Here is an 18,211-nt window from a genome sequence, read left to right as displayed (position 1 = left end):
ATAACACAGCCATTATTGGCTAGTTTGTGTGTAAAAAGACAAAACAAGAGGAGATGATGCAACAACATTTAGATGCAACAACATTTAGATGCAACATTTCAATCACTAGCTTCCGTGCTAGCGTTAGCATTAGGTTATCATCATTCGCTAGCAGTCAAAACTTAATAATTTAAACACATTTTTGGATGACAGTGTATTTTGTTATGTCGCTCAACACAACGCAGATATAACAAATCCTAAATGTGATTAAACGCAGCAGTTAAAACACTCTGTGGAACTCACCTGCCACACCACTGTCTGCCATTTTTACGACGCCGCTTTACGTTTCCCTCGGCGGCACAAAGTGTTTACAAAAATACCGCCACCTAGTGGATAGGCGGCAGAATTGCTGTTTAATTTTAATAGTGTCAAACTCTAGAAAAGTGTTTTTCAACCTTTTTTGAGCCGGGGCACATTTTTTGAGTTGAAAAAATGCGGAGGCACACCACCAACAGAAATTTAAAATTGAAACTCACTTAACAGTAAAATGTGGTCGTCGCAATTGGTGGATATGACCTTAACCTTCCTCTTGTGTTAGCTTTCTGTTACCATCTCTTATGTTAACGGGACGGTTTTGACCCATGTTTTAAATCAGCTGTAAAATACACTAAAAACAATTACCTATCATCCAATTTGTTTCTCATCTCTTGGTTACCTTGTTAGGCTTCCTTATCCTTGAAAATATTGGTTTTAATATTTTTGGTTTGGGCCATTGGGCCTTTTTTTGTCAGTATACCCCTCGATTTCAATTTTTAAAAATGGTAAAACAAACCTCAAGAGAATCATATAAATAAAAAAAGGTTGTTGTGTTACCTAACTACTACTAAGGGGTATTAGAACACATCTCTTGAATAAATGTGTTTTGTTTATTTTTTCATTTTAAGAATTTTAACTATAGTAACATCTATGGTGTTACGGGTCAATTTCGACCCATATATATTTACTTCAAGAAAAAGGCTAAAAAGTATTTTCTTCAGCAACAGAAATCCAACATCAAAGAAACAACAACAACCAACAACCAATCAAGCAAATGAAACCAAGAGAAATAGATTACTAGTTCCAAAACTAATAAAAAAACAAAATCAGAGTGGCAAAAAGTTTTAGTGTCCGTCTTTTGTTTGTTTTTGTACAGGATAACAAGGTAAAATGAGAATCCACTAAAGCTCACATGATTGGGAGAGGAGCTGGCTGTCAGTGTGTTCAGTTTTGGCTCTTATCATTGCTTTATCATCTTATTTTTATAACCGGGTCGAAACCGACCCTAACAACACCAAGGGCATAATTTCTACCAGAGCATTTTATAATTTAGTGAAAAAAATTAAAATGTTTTATTTTGTTGACAAAGAGGTTCCTGACAAAGTCAAAAAGCTTTGATGCAAAAAAATAAATGTATGTGGTGTTTTTATGCATTTAAAAACTAAAACGGGTCGGTGCCGACCCTAACACAAGACGAAGGTTAAAGGCCTACTGAAATGAGATGTTCTTATTTAAACGGGGATAGCAGGTCCGTTCTATGTGTCATACTTGATCATTTCGCGATATCGCCATATTTTTGCTGAAAGGATTTAGTAGAGAACATCCACAATAAAGTTCGCAACTTTCGGTGCTAAGAGAAAAGCCCTGCCTCTACCAGAAGTCGCAGACGATGACATCACCCGTGTGATGGCTCCTCTCATATTCACATTGTTTTTAATGGGAGCCTCCAACAAAAAGTGCTATTTGGACCGAGAAAACGACAATTTCCCCATTAATTTGAGCGAGGATGAAAGATTCGTGTTTGAGGTTATTGATAGCGACGGACTAGAAAAAAAAAAAACGCGATTGCATTGGGACTGATTCTGATGTTTTTAGACACATTTACTAGGTTAATTCTGGGAAATCCCTTATCTTTCTATTGAGTTGATAGTGTTTTAGTGAGTTAAATATTACCTGATAGTCGGAAGGTTGTCTCCACGGGTGTCTTGACGTGCAGTGTCTCAGGGGAGTCAACGGCAGCTATGGACGGCACAAGCTCAGCTTTTCTCCGGTAAGAACTGACTTTTTAACCACAATTTTCCCACCGAAACCTGCTGGTTGACATTCCGTCTTGATTCATGTTCGCTTGACCGCGCTCTGATCCATAGGAAAGTTTCACCTCCAGGAATTTTAAACAAGGAATCACCGTGTGTTTGTGTGGCTAAAGGCTAAAGCTTCCCAACTCCATCTTTCTACTGTGACTTCTCCAATATTAATTGAACAAATTGCAAAAAAAACAGCAACACAGATGTCCAAAATACTGTACAATTATGCCGTTAAAGCAGACGACTTTTAGCTGTGTGTGTGTGTGCGGCGCACATAGTTCCTAAAAACCCGTTACGTCTTGCGTACACGTAATCATTACGCTACGTTTCGAAGACGAAAATCCCGGGAAATTTAAAATTATAATTTAGTAAACTAAAAAGTGTTGTAATGTTAATATTTCATCATTGATATATAAACTATCAGACTGCGTGGTGGGCAGTAGTGGGTTTCAGTAGGCCTTTAAAGCATATAGCATGCATGCATCGCTATAGCTCTTGTCTCAAAGTAGGTGTACTGTCACCACCTGTCACATCACATCATGACTTATTTTCACTTTTTTGTTGTTTTCCTGTGTGTAGTGTTTTACTTCTTGTCCTGCACTCTTATTTTGGTGTATTTTTCTCTTTTTTGTTGGTATTTCACTGTAGCAGTTTCATGTCTTCCTTTAAGCGATATTTCCCGCATCTACTTTGTTTTAGCAATCAAGAATATTTCAGTTGTTTTCATCTTTCTTTGTGGGGACATTGTTGATTGTCATGTCATGTTCGGTTGTACATTGTGAACGCCGTCTTTGCTCCACAGTAAGTCTTTGCTGTCGTCCAGCAATCTGTATTTGTTTTACTTTTGTAGCCCGTTTAGTTTTAGTTTGATTCCGCATAGCCTTCCCTAAGCTTCAATGCCTTTTCTTAGGGGCACCCACCTTTTGTTTATTTTTGGTTTAAGCATTACATACCTTTTTACCTGCATACTGTCTCCCGCTGTTTCCGACATCTACAAAGCAATTAGCTACCAGCTGCCACCTACTGATATGGAAGAGCTCTCGACAGCGCCGACACTCAACAACAATACTTTATTCGCGGACTATAATTACTGGTTTGCAAAACATATTTTTAACCCAAATATGTGAAATTAGACATTCTCCCATGGCACATCAGACTGTACCTCACGGCACACTAGTGTGCCACGGCACAGTGGTTGAAAAACACTGCTCTAGAAAACCTTTTTTTTTTTAAATTATTAAAAAATTAATTAAAAAAAAGCAAACCGGTGTATTTAAAGCACAACTGCTCACAAAATATCAATTAATCAAAATCAATGAATTTTTGACCTATACCTATATTACCTCACATCAAATATTCCACTTTGCAATATATTTTAGGGAAAATATTGCATATTTTGTGTTTGCCATAAAAAACATTTTTTAGACAGAAATGGCATAAAACAAACTTAAGATGCAAGCATTGAAAAAAAAAAAAAAAAAAAATTTAATGTCTTTATTTTTATCCATTTTATGATTTATTTTCACTTGGGACGGCATGGTGCAGTGGAAGAGTGGTCGTGCGCAACCCAAAGGTCCCTGGTTCAATCCCCACCTAGTACCAACCTCGTCATGTCCGTTGTGTCCTTGAGCAAGACACTTCACCCTTGCTCCTGATGGGGGCTGGTTAGCGCCTTGCATGGCAGCTCCCTCCATCAGTGTGTGAATGTGTGTGTGAATGGGTAAATGTGGAAGTAGTGTCAAAGCACTTTTAGTACCTTGAAGGCAGAAAAGCGCTATACAAGTACAACCTATTTACTTTGAAGAATTATAGTTGGGGTTTTGTTATGTTATTGTTCAAAAAATGAATTGTGAATTAAATACAAAAAAAATATAGTGAATTAAAATCAATGGTGATATGGATTACTGACCAATTTCAGGCTCCAATTACTTCACATCAAATATCCAACTTTGTAATATTTTGGGGGGAAATATTGCATGTTTTGTGTTTGCTATTAAAAAAGTAATTTTTTTCTTAATCAAAAACCGAATTAAAAGATTTTAAGACTCAAGCGTTAAAAAAAAAAAAAACACATTTAATGACCTTATTTTCATCACTTTTAGGATTTTTTATTTCACTTTGAAGAATTTCAGTGGGATTTTTTTTTTATGTGTACATTAAAAAAATAACAATGAATTAAATATAATTCACAAAAATAATAGTGAATTGGAATCAGTGGTGATAAGAATTACTGACCAATTTAAGGTTCCAATTACTTCGCATCAAATATCTTACTTTGTAATATGTTAGGGGGAAATATTGCATATTTTGTGTTTGCCATAAAAAACATATTTTTCTTACACAAAAATGGCATAAAACGATCCCATGATTCAAGTGTTGAAAAAAATAACTAATTTAATTACCTCATTCTTATCATTTTTATGATTTTTTTCACTTTGAAGAATTTTGGTGGGATTTTTTCAATGTAATCATTCAAAAAAGTAATGGTTGATTAAATATAATTCAAACAAATAATAGTGAATTAAAAGAAATGGTGATTACTGATAAATTTTCCACTTTGTAATATTTTTTGGGGGAAATATTGCATTTTTTTTTGTTTGCCTTCGACAAAAACGGCATAAAACCAACTTGAGATTTGTTAGTGTTAAAAAAATAAAAACAAAACATTTATTGACTTAATTTTTATCACTCTTTAGAATTTTAGTGTTTTTTTTTTAATGTCCTCATTCAAAAAAATAATAGTGAATTAAAATCAATGGTGAGATAAATTACTGACCAATTTAAGGCTCCTTCCTTCCATCCTTTTTTCCACCACTTGTCCCTTTTGGGGTGGCGAGAGGCGCTGCCATTACTTCATTTCAAATATTCCACTATACAATATTTTTGGGGAAGAAATATTGCATATTTTGTGTTCGCCAAAAAACCCCCACATTTTTCTTAGACAAAAATGGCATAAAACGATTTTAAGATTTAAGCGTTGAAAAAAAAAACAACCTTTACAGACCTTATTTTTATCACTTTTAAGAATTTTAGTGGGATTTTTTTATCCATCATTCCAAAAAATGATAGTGAATCAATGTTGATATGAATTATTGACAAATTTAAGGCTCCATTTAATTCATATAAAAAAATTACACGTTTTAATATTTTTGGGGGAAACCCCAAAAGAAACAAGCGGTAGGAAATGGATGGAGGGATGGATATTTTGTGTGTGCCGTAAAAACAATTTTTTCTTAGACAAAAACGGCATAAAACAATCTTAAAATTTAAGTGCTGAAAAAAAATCAAATATTTAATGACCTAATTTGTATGACTTTTATGATTTTTTTTTCACGTTTAAGAAATTTAATGAGATTTTTTGTCATCAATCAAAAAAATAATAATGAAAATCAATGTTGATATGATTTATCGACCAATTTAAGGCTCCAATTAATTAACAAATTTAAGATTTAAGCATTGAAAAAATAAAGATAAAACATTTACTGACCTTATTTTTATCAATTTTAAGAATTTTTGTGGGATTTTTTATACGTCATCATTAAAAAAATAATAGTGAATCAATGGTTAAATGATTTACTGACCAATTTAAGGCTCCAATTAATTCACATAAAAAATCCACTTTGTAACATTTTGGGGGAAATTAGCATATTTTGTGTTTAGCATAAAACACATTTTTCTTAGACAAAAACGATACAAAACAATCTTAAGATTTAAGCGTTGAAAAAAATGAAACATTCAATGACCTTATTTTTATGACTTTTATGATTTTTTTTTCACTTTCGTCATCATTCAAAAAAACAATGGAAATCAATGTTGATATGAATTTTTGATCCATTCGAGGCTCCAATTCAATTCTATAATTTGTTTTCCACTTATAAGAATTTATGTGGTATTTTTTTATGTCATCATTAAAAAAATAATAATAAGTGAATTGAAGTGCTTCACGGTGGCAGAGGGGTTAGTGCGTCTGCCTCACAATACAAAGTTCCTGCAGTCCTGGGTTCAAATCCAGGCTCGGGATCTTTCTGTGTGGAGTTTGCATGTTCTCCCCGTGAATGCGTGGGTTCCCTCCGGGTACTCCGGCTTCCTCCCACTTCCAAAGACATGCACCTGGGGATAGGTTGATTGGCAACACTAAATTGGCCCTAGTGTGTGAATGTGAGTGTGAATGTTGTCTGTCTATCTGTGTTGGCCCTGCGATGAGGTGGCGACTTGTCCAGGGTGTACCCCGCCTTCCGCCCGATTGTAGCTGAGATAGGCGCCAGCGCCCCCTGCGACCCCAAAAGGGAATAAGCGGTAGAAAATGGATGGGATGGAAGTGAATTGAAGTCAATGGTGATATGAATAACTGACCAATTCAAGGTTCCAATTACTTCACATCAAATATTCCACTTTGTAATATTTTTTGGGGGGAAATATTGCATATTTTTTGTTTGCCATAAAAAAACATTTTTTTCTTAGAGAACGACGGTATAAAACAAACAAACAAACAAAAAAACATTTAATGACCTTATTTTTAACACTTTTAAGAAATTTAGTGGGATTTTTTTTTTTTATGTCAATCAATGGTGATATAAATTACTGACCAATTTAAGGCTCCAATAACTTCATATCAAAAATTCCACTTCAAAATTTTGCCTGACGAAACTGTTGAACTATTGAAAAACTCCCCAGTGTACTTATGTGGTTATTGATTTATTGACCTTTTTTTTTTATTTAAAGAAATTTTATAATTATTTCAATTACTACATTTAAATTCCATAGTTTACCTATTCTGTTACCATATTTTGCGGACTATAAGGTGCCCTTAAAATATTGTTTTTCTTTCTCAAACTCGACAGTGCGCCTCATAACCCGCTTCGCTTAATGTACGGAACAATTCTGCTTTTGCTTACCGACCTCGAAGCAATTTTATTTGTTACATGGTGTAACCAGTGTGACCAGTAGATGGCAGTCCAACATAAGAGATAGGTGTAGACTGCAATATGATGGCGGTCACACAAAAGAGATACGTCTAGACTGCAATATGACTCAATTAAACAACACCAACATTTTATATGTTTCATTGAAAATATAGAACATTACACACTGCGCTCAAAAATCTATCAAAATGTTTTAGTGCGACTTTGGTAAGCTATGAAGCCACGCTATAATTCGCTGCGCCTTATATATATAAAAAAAATAGACCATTTATCGGCAATGCACCTTATGGTCCGGAAAATACAGTATATTGATTTATTTACAAAATGAAAATATTCTTAAAAAAATATAATATACATCTTTTGTCCAGTCAGCACATGTTGTGAAATATATGCATATATTGACAAGTATGTGTCCATCCATTCATCCATTTTTTTACCGTGAGATTGTAAAATCCACATTTCAAAATAAATAATAAAATAAAATATTCAATTGAACATTCATGAATAAATTCCACAATGCACTTATCCAGTTATTTTATTGCTCTATTGACTCCTCGCATGCAGCACAGTGATTTCTTACATTGTAAACACATCTCCAAGAAATCTGCCCTGGTTACTATGGCAACCGGGTGTTCGCTGACTGAATGCACGACGCAGTAGCTGGTTGAAGGGGACCAAACCTCACAGAAACACCTGACTTGGTTCCGTTTGACCAGCCACAGCAAGGTGTGTTGCTTTCAGCTGCAAGTGGCAGAACCAAAACAAAACAACAAGATGGAGGAAGGAGAAAAGGAAGAAGGAGGCGCACTCCGCAAAGATGTCCTCTACCTGAAGAAAAACACAGCAAGACAAGATTAAGTGAGCGCCTGGTGATGACGATACGCATGTTCAGTACTTTTTTTAGAAAACCCCTTGACCTCCCCTCCTTTTTGTGAGCATCGCTATAAACGGTGACAGCTGTGCACCGTCAATCCTGCGTGGCCGTCAACAGTTGGGGGGGTTACAGGGGCAAGCTAAAACGGTCCAGGCCTTCTTTCACCTGTTGTTCTGACACACTGCTGAATGCGATGCATGAGTCCCCTTGAAACCACACACTTCCTTACATTCCATAAGTGGTGAATTAATATGGGGATATAAGGAAGCATGTCCTCACAAGGGGCCACGGCGGAATCCTCCGAGAAGACAAGGCAGCCTTTGAAAAAAAATGTTATTTATGTCAGCATTTGGCAGTTTGTGTTGCTGCAAATGTTTTAACCCTGCAAAATATGTGACCATATGAGCATGAAAAGCACACAAATTCCCGATGATGTAAGTCAACATTTGCTAGTTTAAAATGTGACAGGTGATCTAGATGACATTTTAGAATACAATTAATTCCCATACCCATCATTTATGCCAACAGTTGTTGGTTTGTGATGCGCTTAAGTCGTGTTCAAGTGCAATTTCAGGATCAATTTCACTCGTATACCCATAATCTATGCCGACAGGTGTTGATTTGTAATGGTAAAGTGTTTTTAAATGCAAAAAATTAGAACATTTTGGGTTAAAATTTGCTTATATATATATATATATATATATATATATATATATATATATATATATATATATATATATATTTCATCCCTACAAGCCTGTTTCGCAGCTTTCCCTGCTCTTCAGGGGATTTTATAATATTAGTACAATAATGTCACCTACTTAGTGACCTAGTGGTCAGAGTGTCCGCCCTGAGATCGGTAGGTTGTCACATCAAAGACTATGAAAATGGGACCTATTGCCTCCCTGCTTGGCACTCAGCATCAAGGGGTTGGAATTGGTGGTTAAATCACCATAAATGATTCCCGGGCGCGGAACCACTGCTGCCCACTGCTCCCCTCACTTCCCAGGTGGTGATCAAGGGGATAGGTCAAATGCAGAGGACAAATTTCACCACACCTACTGTGTGTGTGTGTGACAATTATTGGTACTTTAACTTTAACTTTAATATAATACAAAATAAATTAGGATAATATAAATATAAATAAATAATAACATTCCCTGAAGAGCAGGGGAACTTGTAGGCTTGTAGGGATGAAAAAGCCTCTGTGTTCTTCCCTGACTTAACGTATATTCCGGTACTGAGCACTGCATAACGAATAAACCATATATATATATATATATCCATCCATCCATCCATTTTCTACCGCTTATTCCCTTTTGGGGTCGCGGGGGGCGCTGGCGCCTATCTCAGCTACAATCGGGCATAAGGCGGGGTACACCCTGGACAAGTCGCCACCTTATTGCAGGGCCAACACAACACACACATATATATATATATATATATATATATGTGTATATATATATATATATATATATATATATATATATATATATATATATATATATATATATATATTTTTTTCTTTCTTTCTTTTTCTTTGATGCGCTTGAAAGAGTGGCAGCACATCACAGTAGCTCCTTTGATTTCCTTCATCTTACTTTATTTTTGGTATTATTATTTATTTTTAATTTTTTCATTATTTTTTTTTTTGTGTAACCCGCCTTCCGCCCGATTGTAGCTGAGATAGGCACCAGCGCCCCCCGCAACTAAGCGGTAGAAATGGATGGATGGATGGATTATTTTTTTGGAACAATTTCCCTTGTGGATCAATAAAGTTTGTCTGAGTCTAAGTCTAGAATTTATGCCGGCAAGTGTTGATTTGAGACGCTATAAAGTGTGTTTAAATGCAAAATATTTGAACATTTTTGGATAAAATTCACTCGTTTACTTTTTTTTCTTTGATGTGCCTGAAAGAGTGGCGGCACATCACAGTAGCTCCTTTGATTTCCTTCATTTTTGGAACAATTTCCCTTGTGGATCAATAAAGTTTGTTTAAGTCTAAGTCTATAATTTATGCCGGCATGTGTTGATTTGAGACGCTATAAAGTGTGTTTGGATGCAAAATATTTGAAATTTTTTGGATAAAATTCACTCATTTACTTTTTTTTCTTTGATGTGCCTGAAAGAGTGGCGGCACATCACAGTAGCTCCTTTGATTTCCTTCATTTTTGGAACAATTTCCCTTGTGGATCAATAAAGTTTGTCTGAGTCTAAGTCTATAATTTATGCCGGCATGTGTTGATTTGAGACGCTATAAAGTGTGTTTGGATGCAAAATATTTGAACATTTTTGGATAAAATTCACTCATTTACTTTTTTTTCTTTGATGTGCCTGAAAGACTGGCGGCACATCACAGTAGCTCCTTTGATTTCCTTCATTTTTGGAACAATTTCCCTTGTGGATCAATAAAGTTAGTCTAAATCTAAATCCGGCATGTGTTGATTTGTGATGCTTTGAGTGTGTTTAAATGCAAAATATTTGAACATTTTGGGATAAAATTCACTCGTATACCCATAATTTATGCAGGCATGTGTTGATTTGTGATGGTTCGAGTGGGTTTAAATGCAAAATATTTGAACAATTTTGGATAAAATTCACACATATAACCATCATTTTGTAAGCAGGTGTTGATTTGTGATGCTTTAAGTGTGTTTAAATGAAAACTTTTTGGGATAAAATTCACACGGATATTAATAACTTATGCCGGCAGGTGTTGATTTGTGATGCTTTGAGTGTGTTTTGTCGCAAAATATTAGAAAATTTTTGGATAAAATTCTCATGTATACCCATACTTTATGCTGGCATGTGTTGATTTGTGATACTTTAAATACCAACTAGGTGACATTTAAGTGCAAAATAAAGAAAACATGCATAGTTGCATGTCAGGGCCTTTGTAGAAAGGCCTTGAACCCATAATAAAACCGTTATAGAGTTATTTGACTCACCTTTTCTGTGTTTGGACAAGACGGAGGTCACATGGAGTTGTGATGCACGCTACCTAACACTAACTGCTATTTTTACAGTGTTTGTCACCACTGTCGTCCCTTCTGATTATGTAGAGTGTTGTAAAAAAAAACAACAAAAAAACAAAACAGTTTGCATGGTTTTTAATCTGAACTATAATCCCTAATTTGGACCTCCAAAAAAACCCCTTCCTTAAGCGCCCCCGTCCTTCTGTCCTTCCAGGCGTCCTCCTCCAAGCAGGCAGGGTGCGGTGTGCCTACAGCTTGCCTCGCACGTCGGCCTTTTCTATCCCCGCTGACGTGAGCCCCCTCCATGGCGGCCTCCCACCTGTTGGTGTCCTTTAGAAAGGCCCGCGCCTCTCCTTGCGACCTCCTGTCCGGCCCAATCAGGGCCCATGACAGTGGGGAACCGGCCTCTGAAATCACACCTCTCAGCTGTTCACACTGAGACACCCTACACCTACCTAACACCCCCCCACCCCCTACCCACCACCCCTTACAAGACACCCCACCCTTCTTCCATTTTACGCCGAATGTCAATGGATTCTTTTTTGGAGAAAGACGAGAGAAACCGAGGGTGACGGACAGGAACAATGCATGGACTGTAGGGTGGGCATGTGTTGTGGCATTTGGGGTGGGGGGGAGGGGGGGGACAGCTGAAAGTTTCTGAAATTACATTTCAGCCAAAAGAAAGACAGGGTTTGTCTGTTTATGGTGGACACAAAGAGTAATATTTACATGAACCAGACGTTATAATATTAAAAACGACCTCAAGTGCCAAAGCAACATGCACAAAAACAGAGGTGGGTCGTCACATGCAGGGGCGTAGCACCCAATTCTGGGTCCCCATAAACAAGACTCCCCAAGGGCACCCCGTCCCACCTTAAAGCCAACATCTTCGACCCCTAGGGTTGTTCCAATACCAATATTTTGGTACCGGTATTTCGATACTTTTCCATACTTTTCTAAATAAAGGGGACCACAAAAAAGGGCATTATTGACTTTATTTTCACCAAAAATCTTAGGGTTCATTAAACATATGTTTCTTATTGCCATTTTATCCTTAAATAGAATAGTGAACATACAAGACAACTTGTCTTTTAGCAGAAAGTAAACAAACAAAGGCTCCTAATTAGTCTGCTGATGCAGTGGTTCTCAACCTTTTTTCAGTGATTAGATTAGATTAGATAGATTAGATAGTACTTTATTTATTCCGTCAGGAGAGTTCCTTCAGGAAAATTAAAATTTTCAGCACAATCCCATTCAAGATCAGACAAACGTTAAAGGGAGACAGAACAGGATCGCTGACGGGTCTGCCGGCTTCCAGCGCCCCTTACAAAAAAGATTAGATACAGGTAAACAAGGGGGGGGATGGGGGGATGGGAGAAAAAAATAGAAGATTAAAATCAAATAAAATAAAAATCGGTCTTAGTCTGGGCCCTGGAGAGGGGGTGCAGACTGAGGCCAAGGGAAAAAAACAACAACTCATAGCCATGGTACACAGCCCTCTTCCATGTGTGTAAGAGGGAAACATCAAACATCAAAGAACACAGAGGACATTAAAGACATTAAAGCAGCAGATACAACCAGACACTTCTACATACAGCTATGAATAAAAAGTAAAAGAAACATATCCACTGTGGTGGCCTCTGCGATGTTCCACGCCATCGTCCGCTGGGGTAGAGGGAGCATGGCCAGAGACAGGAGCAGACCCAACAAAGCAACCGAGACAGCCGACTCCACTCTCGGCCAGTGTCCAGTCCGCATGGATGAGCGAGGATACGTCCAAGGTGACTGAGGTGTCCGACACCTGTTCACCCAGCCAAGACACCACAAAGCCTCTCCGTCCCAGCGCCCAGTGCTAGCTCCGCAGCCCTGTCCCCACATCCGCATCCCCTCCAGTCCCTCTATAAATTTCCCCCTTTGTGAACATTTTTTTAATTCAAGTACCCCCTAATCAGAGCAAAGCATTTGTGGTTGAAAAAAAGAGATGAAGAAGTAAAATACAGCACTATGTCATCAGTTTATGATTTATTAAATTGTATAACGTGCAAAATAATGTATAGTGGTCTTTCTTGAACTATTTGGAAAAAAAAGATATAAAACTAACTAAAAACTTGTTGAAAAATAAACAAGTGATTCATTTATAAAGATTTCTACACATAGAAGTAATCATCAACTTAAAGTGCCCTCTTTGGGGATTGTAATAGAGATCCATCTGGATTCATGAACTTAATTCTAAACACTTCTTCTTAAAAACAAACAACAAATCTTTAACATCAATATTTATGGAACATGTCCACAAAAAATCTAGCTGTCAACACTGAATATTGCATTGTTGTATTTGTTTTTCACAGTTTATGAACATACATTCATATTTTGTTGAAGTATTATTCAATAAGTATATTTATAAAGGATTTTTGAATTGTGGCTATTTATAGAATATTAAAAAAAAAATTTCCAGTACCCTTTGGCGTACCTTCAAGTACCCCCAGGGGTACGCGTACCCCCATTTGAGAACCACTGTGCTGATGTGTGCAGTAACATATTGTGTCATTTTCCATTCTATTATTTTGTCAACATTATGAAGGATAAAAGATAGAAAATGAAATTAAAAGTTCATTTTTACTGTTAATATCTGCTTATTTTCTGTTTCAACATGTTCTATCTACACTTCTGTTACAATGTAATAATCACTTATTTTTCTGTTGTTTGATACTTTACATTACTTTTGGATGATACCACAAATGTAGGTATCTATTCGACATTCAATTGAATATGGGTTGAAAATGATTTGCAAATCATTGTATTCCGTTTATATTTACATCTAACACAATTTCCCAACTCATATGGAAACGGGGTTTGTATTTACATTAGAACACCAAAATCATGTGAAGTGACTCCTTTGGAAGTAATTTTCACACAATACCCCCATAAAATGGGGCTTCACAACGGTTTTTTTTTGTCCTTTGTAAAGAAGCCAGACATGGTCAAGGATAGTGCAGTCATTCTGGACTTGCCCAAAAGCCGGTGTTTCTGGGTGTTGTTGAAAAATGGCTTTGAGTTTGATTTCGAGTTTATTTCGAACATGCAAGCATACAACATGATACATCACAATTTCCAGTTTCTCTTTTCAACATGTTCGAAAAGGAGTAGGAAGAAGCAGAGCTTATTAAATCCTACCCCTTTTCTTTTACATAACAGTTGCTAAAACTTTTGTTTACTTCCTGTTCTCAATGTATTCACAATATACTCTATAAGTACCACCATAAAAATAAATAAATAAATAATTGGTGAAGTAAGTTTGAGAATGAAGGAATGAAAGAATGGATGGATGAATTAATTCAGAGTGTTTATCATGATTCTTCTTCTTTGTACTTTGTAAACACTTTAAGTTTGAAGAGTTTCTTGAAGTGGATCATATTAGTACATTGTTTGATTGCTTTGCTTAATCCATTCCATAATTCAATTCCACAAACAGATATACTGAAGGTCTTAAGTGTTGTACGTGCGTACAAATGTTTTAAATTACAATTTTTTCTAAGATTATATTTCTCCTCTTTTGTTGAGAAGAATTGTTGTATATTCTTGGGTAGCTGGTTATAGTTTGTTTTGTGTATAATTTTAGCTGTTTGCAAATTCACTATGTCGTGGAATATCGTATGTTCTCTATATCCAACATTATGTATTATTTTTGAAGGGTCTTCATTTGTTTGCGGATATATTCTTGAAGGGTCTTCATTTGTTGGAACATATCAGCGGCTTCATTTTTTTTGGTGTTGTTCTGAGTTTGCAGACTTTCTATATTTTGCTGCAGCCTTTTCACATCTTGTTTGTGTTCTGTTATTTCAGCGTATCGGTGCCTCTCCACTGACCAAAATCAGGTGGAAGATGCCAGGTGACTCTCCTGTGGCTGTGATCGCAAATCAGTGGTCAAAATCTTCAGACTTAACAAAAACTCCGGTAGCAGAAGCCGAGCCTTTTACCTTGCGTCCTTTCTCATTGACAGGAAGTGACAAATTTTGGCTTTGGCTTTGCAAAGTAGAGTTTTGACTTGCACTTACAGATGCAGCAACAGACTGTAGTTACTGACAGTGGTTTTCTGAAGTGTTCCTGAGCCCGTGTGGTGATATCTCTTACAGACTGATGTCGCTTTTTGATGCCGTACCACCTGAGGGATCAAAGGTCACGGGCTTCCATCCATTGATTTTCTACCGCTTGTCCTTTTCGGGATCGCGGGGGGTGCTGGAACCTTTCTCAGCTGTATTCGGGCGGAAGGCGGAGTACACCCTGGACATTCGATGTTTATTACGCTTACGTGCAGTGATTTCTCCAGATTCTCTGAACCTTTTGATGATATTACGGGCCGTAGATGGCAAACTCTCTAAATTCTTTGCAATAGCTCTTTGAGAAATGCTGTCTTTAAACTATTGGACAATTTGCTCACACATTTGTTCACAAAGTGGTGACCCCCTCCCCATCTTTGTTCGTAAATGACTGAGCATTTCATGGAAGCTGCATTTAAACCCAATCATGGCACCCACCTGTTCCCTATTAGCCTGTTGCCCTGTGTGATGTTCCAAATAAGTGTTTGATGAGCATTCCTCAACTTTCTCAGACTTTTTTGCCACTTGTGCCAGCTTTTTTGAAACATGTTGCAGGCATCAAATTCCAAATGAGCTAATATTTGCAAAAAAAAAAAACAAAGTTTACCAGTTTGAACGTAAATATCTTGTCTTTGCAGTCTATTTAATTGAATATAAGTTGAAAAGGATTTGCAAATCATTGTATTTTGTTTTTATTTACGATTTACACAAAGTGCCAACTTCACTGGCTTTGGGTTTTGTACAACAAGACATAACAACAGATCTCGTGGATGATTTATTTAAAGTGTGTGTGTCAAATTTCAGCAAGATTGGTTGAAAGAGCAAGCAAAACGTGTTTGCGGAACTTCACAACTAATTGCCTCCAATGGCAAGTCCTAATGTAACTTAGTTAAGCGTGTTTGAAATAAACAAAAACATTACCATTGGCTTCAATTTTAGGAAAGGCATTCATGACTAGGGAGTTTTTAGACATGTTTCTTACTTTATTATCAAATAATACAATAATTGTGTCATATAAAGGTGTTGGATATTGGAATAGGTCAATGTAAGCCACCGCTGGGCAAATATTTGGACTAGGAGGCCACATTGGGAGAAAAAAATGTCTCTGGGGGGCCAAAGTGTATGTGTGTATAAATGATATAAACACATTTAGCTGTAAACATCTGCTGCACAGTATGTGTGTTTAGGTCCCTTTTTTTCAGGAACACTAATACTAAAAGTCACAATATCCGATAAAATTCTAAAAAAGTTAGAATAGATTACTTCAAAAAAACTACACGAAAATAAAGAAAGTGGGATTTACAATATTAACTATGAGCAGTAACATATAAACATATGAATATTGCTCCTCTTTTACTTCTCAGACCAGCTCCTCCATAGACATCTTTTACAACAAAAATCTAAAAAACAGCTAATTATGAATGCAAGGGGAACTCAATGAAGGAATTGCCTCTGAATGCTCCAATGTTGACGTTGAAATTAAATTAAATCTCTGGATTTTTTTTTTTTATAATTGTTGTAACAGAGCACACAATTCCAAAACAGGCTGAATATTTTGAAGTTGGAACAGTTTGAATCAGAGGGAAAATGTAGGAATTGTGCAACTTTGAACAATGACCCATTGATTTTAATGGGAATTTTCAAAACATTTGGGACTTTTGGGAAAAGCTGGAAATTTTTGGAGAATGGTAAAACAATTGAATGGTCTAAATGAATTGAAGTGGTTGGTTTTTACATTTTTCAAACCGGTCAAGAAATGTTGAAGTAGTATAATTTTTGATTGAGAAATGGTATATAGGATTTCCGGGAATTTCCAGTTCGAAAAAAAACTACATTTTTTTGTCCTGATTAAGATGAATGTTTGGACAGTGGAACAATTGAAGTGGGTTGAAAAATGTGAAAAGAGTAGTCGCCAGAAAAAAGGGTCAAAAAAGGGTTTGAGAAAACGGGAATTCTGGAAATTCCTGCAATTTTGGGGAATTTGAATAACAGTTTGGATGTCCAGGATGAGTGGAATTTGTTGAAGGTGGAATGGTTTAATCGGTTGAAAAATGTGGAGATAGCTTGAAAAATGGCCAATTTATTTTGAATGGGGAAAAATGTCCCGGAAAACCTGGAATTCTGGGAAATCTGGGGATTTTTGGAATTGGAATATAGTTCAAGACTTGGGTCATTTAAAAATCTGCTGTACTGTATCTGTTTGGGTCCCTTTTTTTCAGGACCACTAATACCAAAAGTCAAAATGTCCGATAAAATTTCTAAAACGTTATATAGTCCACCTCAAAAAATGGAAATTTACAGTTTTAGGACACCTAAAAATTAACAACAAAACTAAGAACAACAAAACACTGATTATTAACATCATAGGAACATCGCTCCTCTTTTACGTCTCAGACCAGCCCGTCCATTGACAAAAATAAAAAAAACAGCAAAATATGAATGCAAAGAGTAAACAACACCTACAATATGATGTATTTTCACTCTAATGCAGACGTTTGTTGTAAAAATTTGCTTCAGCATCTGTTCTTGACACACGCGTTTGCATACTTGCCAACTTTAAGACCTCCGATTTCGGGAGGTGGGGAGGTGGTTGGGGGTGTGGTTGGGGGCGTGGTCAAGAGGGGAGGAGTATATTTACAGCTAGAATTCACCAAGTCAAGCATTTCATATATATATATATATATATATATATATATATATATATATAAGAAATACTTGACTTTCAGTGATTTCTAGCTATATATATATATATATATATATATATATATATATATATATATATATGTATGTATGTGTGGGAAAAATCACAAGGCTACTTCATCTCTACAGAACTGTTTCATGAGGGGTTCCCTCAATCATCAGGAGATAAATATCCTGATGATTGAGGGAACCCTTCATGAAACAGTTCTGTAGAGATGAAGTAGCCTTGTGATTTTTCCCACACATACATATTGCGCTCTACCACGGTATCGAGCACTATTCTCTGGATAATCCAAACAAGACATATATATATATATATATATATGTATATATATATATATATATATACATATATATATATATATATATATATATATATATATATATATATATATATATATACACATATATATATATATACATATATATATATACACACACAAATATATATATATATATATATACATATATATATATAAGAGAAATCGTTGAATTTCAGTGTTCATTTATTTACACATATACACACATGTAACACTCATCTACT

At 36.0% G+C, this 18,211-nt stretch overlaps 1 protein-coding gene and 1 long non-coding RNA gene across 2 annotated transcripts in view; both read right to left on the bottom strand.

Annotated features, from left to right (window-relative positions):
- eif2b4 (eukaryotic translation initiation factor 2B, subunit 4 delta) overlaps positions 1–372 on the bottom strand; it is a 33,257-nt gene extending 32,885 nt beyond the window's left edge. The window contains exon 1 of the mRNA XM_061886055.1: positions 283–372. Within this exon, the coding sequence (XP_061742039.1) occupies positions 283–304 (22 nt within the window). The 5' untranslated portion in view covers positions 305–372. The remainder of the gene's footprint in view (positions 1–282) is intronic.
- A 7,168-nt stretch (positions 373–7,540) lies between these two features.
- LOC133542173 (uncharacterized) lies at positions 7,541–11,315 on the bottom strand. The gene is made up of 2 exons (XR_009804083.1): positions 10,844–11,315; positions 7,541–7,849 (listed from the first exon to the last, which is right to left on the bottom strand). It is a non-coding gene; the product is annotated as an uncharacterized LOC133542173 (long non-coding RNA).
- Positions 11,316–18,211: the final 6,896 nt, after the last annotated feature.

This window comes from Nerophis ophidion, linkage group LG24 (genome assembly GCF_033978795.1).
Source record: "Nerophis ophidion isolate RoL-2023_Sa linkage group LG24, RoL_Noph_v1.0, whole genome shotgun sequence".
NCBI lineage: Eukaryota > Metazoa > Chordata > Actinopteri > Syngnathiformes > Syngnathidae > Nerophis > Nerophis ophidion.
The sequence above is the reverse complement of the archived record's forward strand: the minus strand, read 5'-3'. Positions and strand labels throughout refer to the sequence as shown.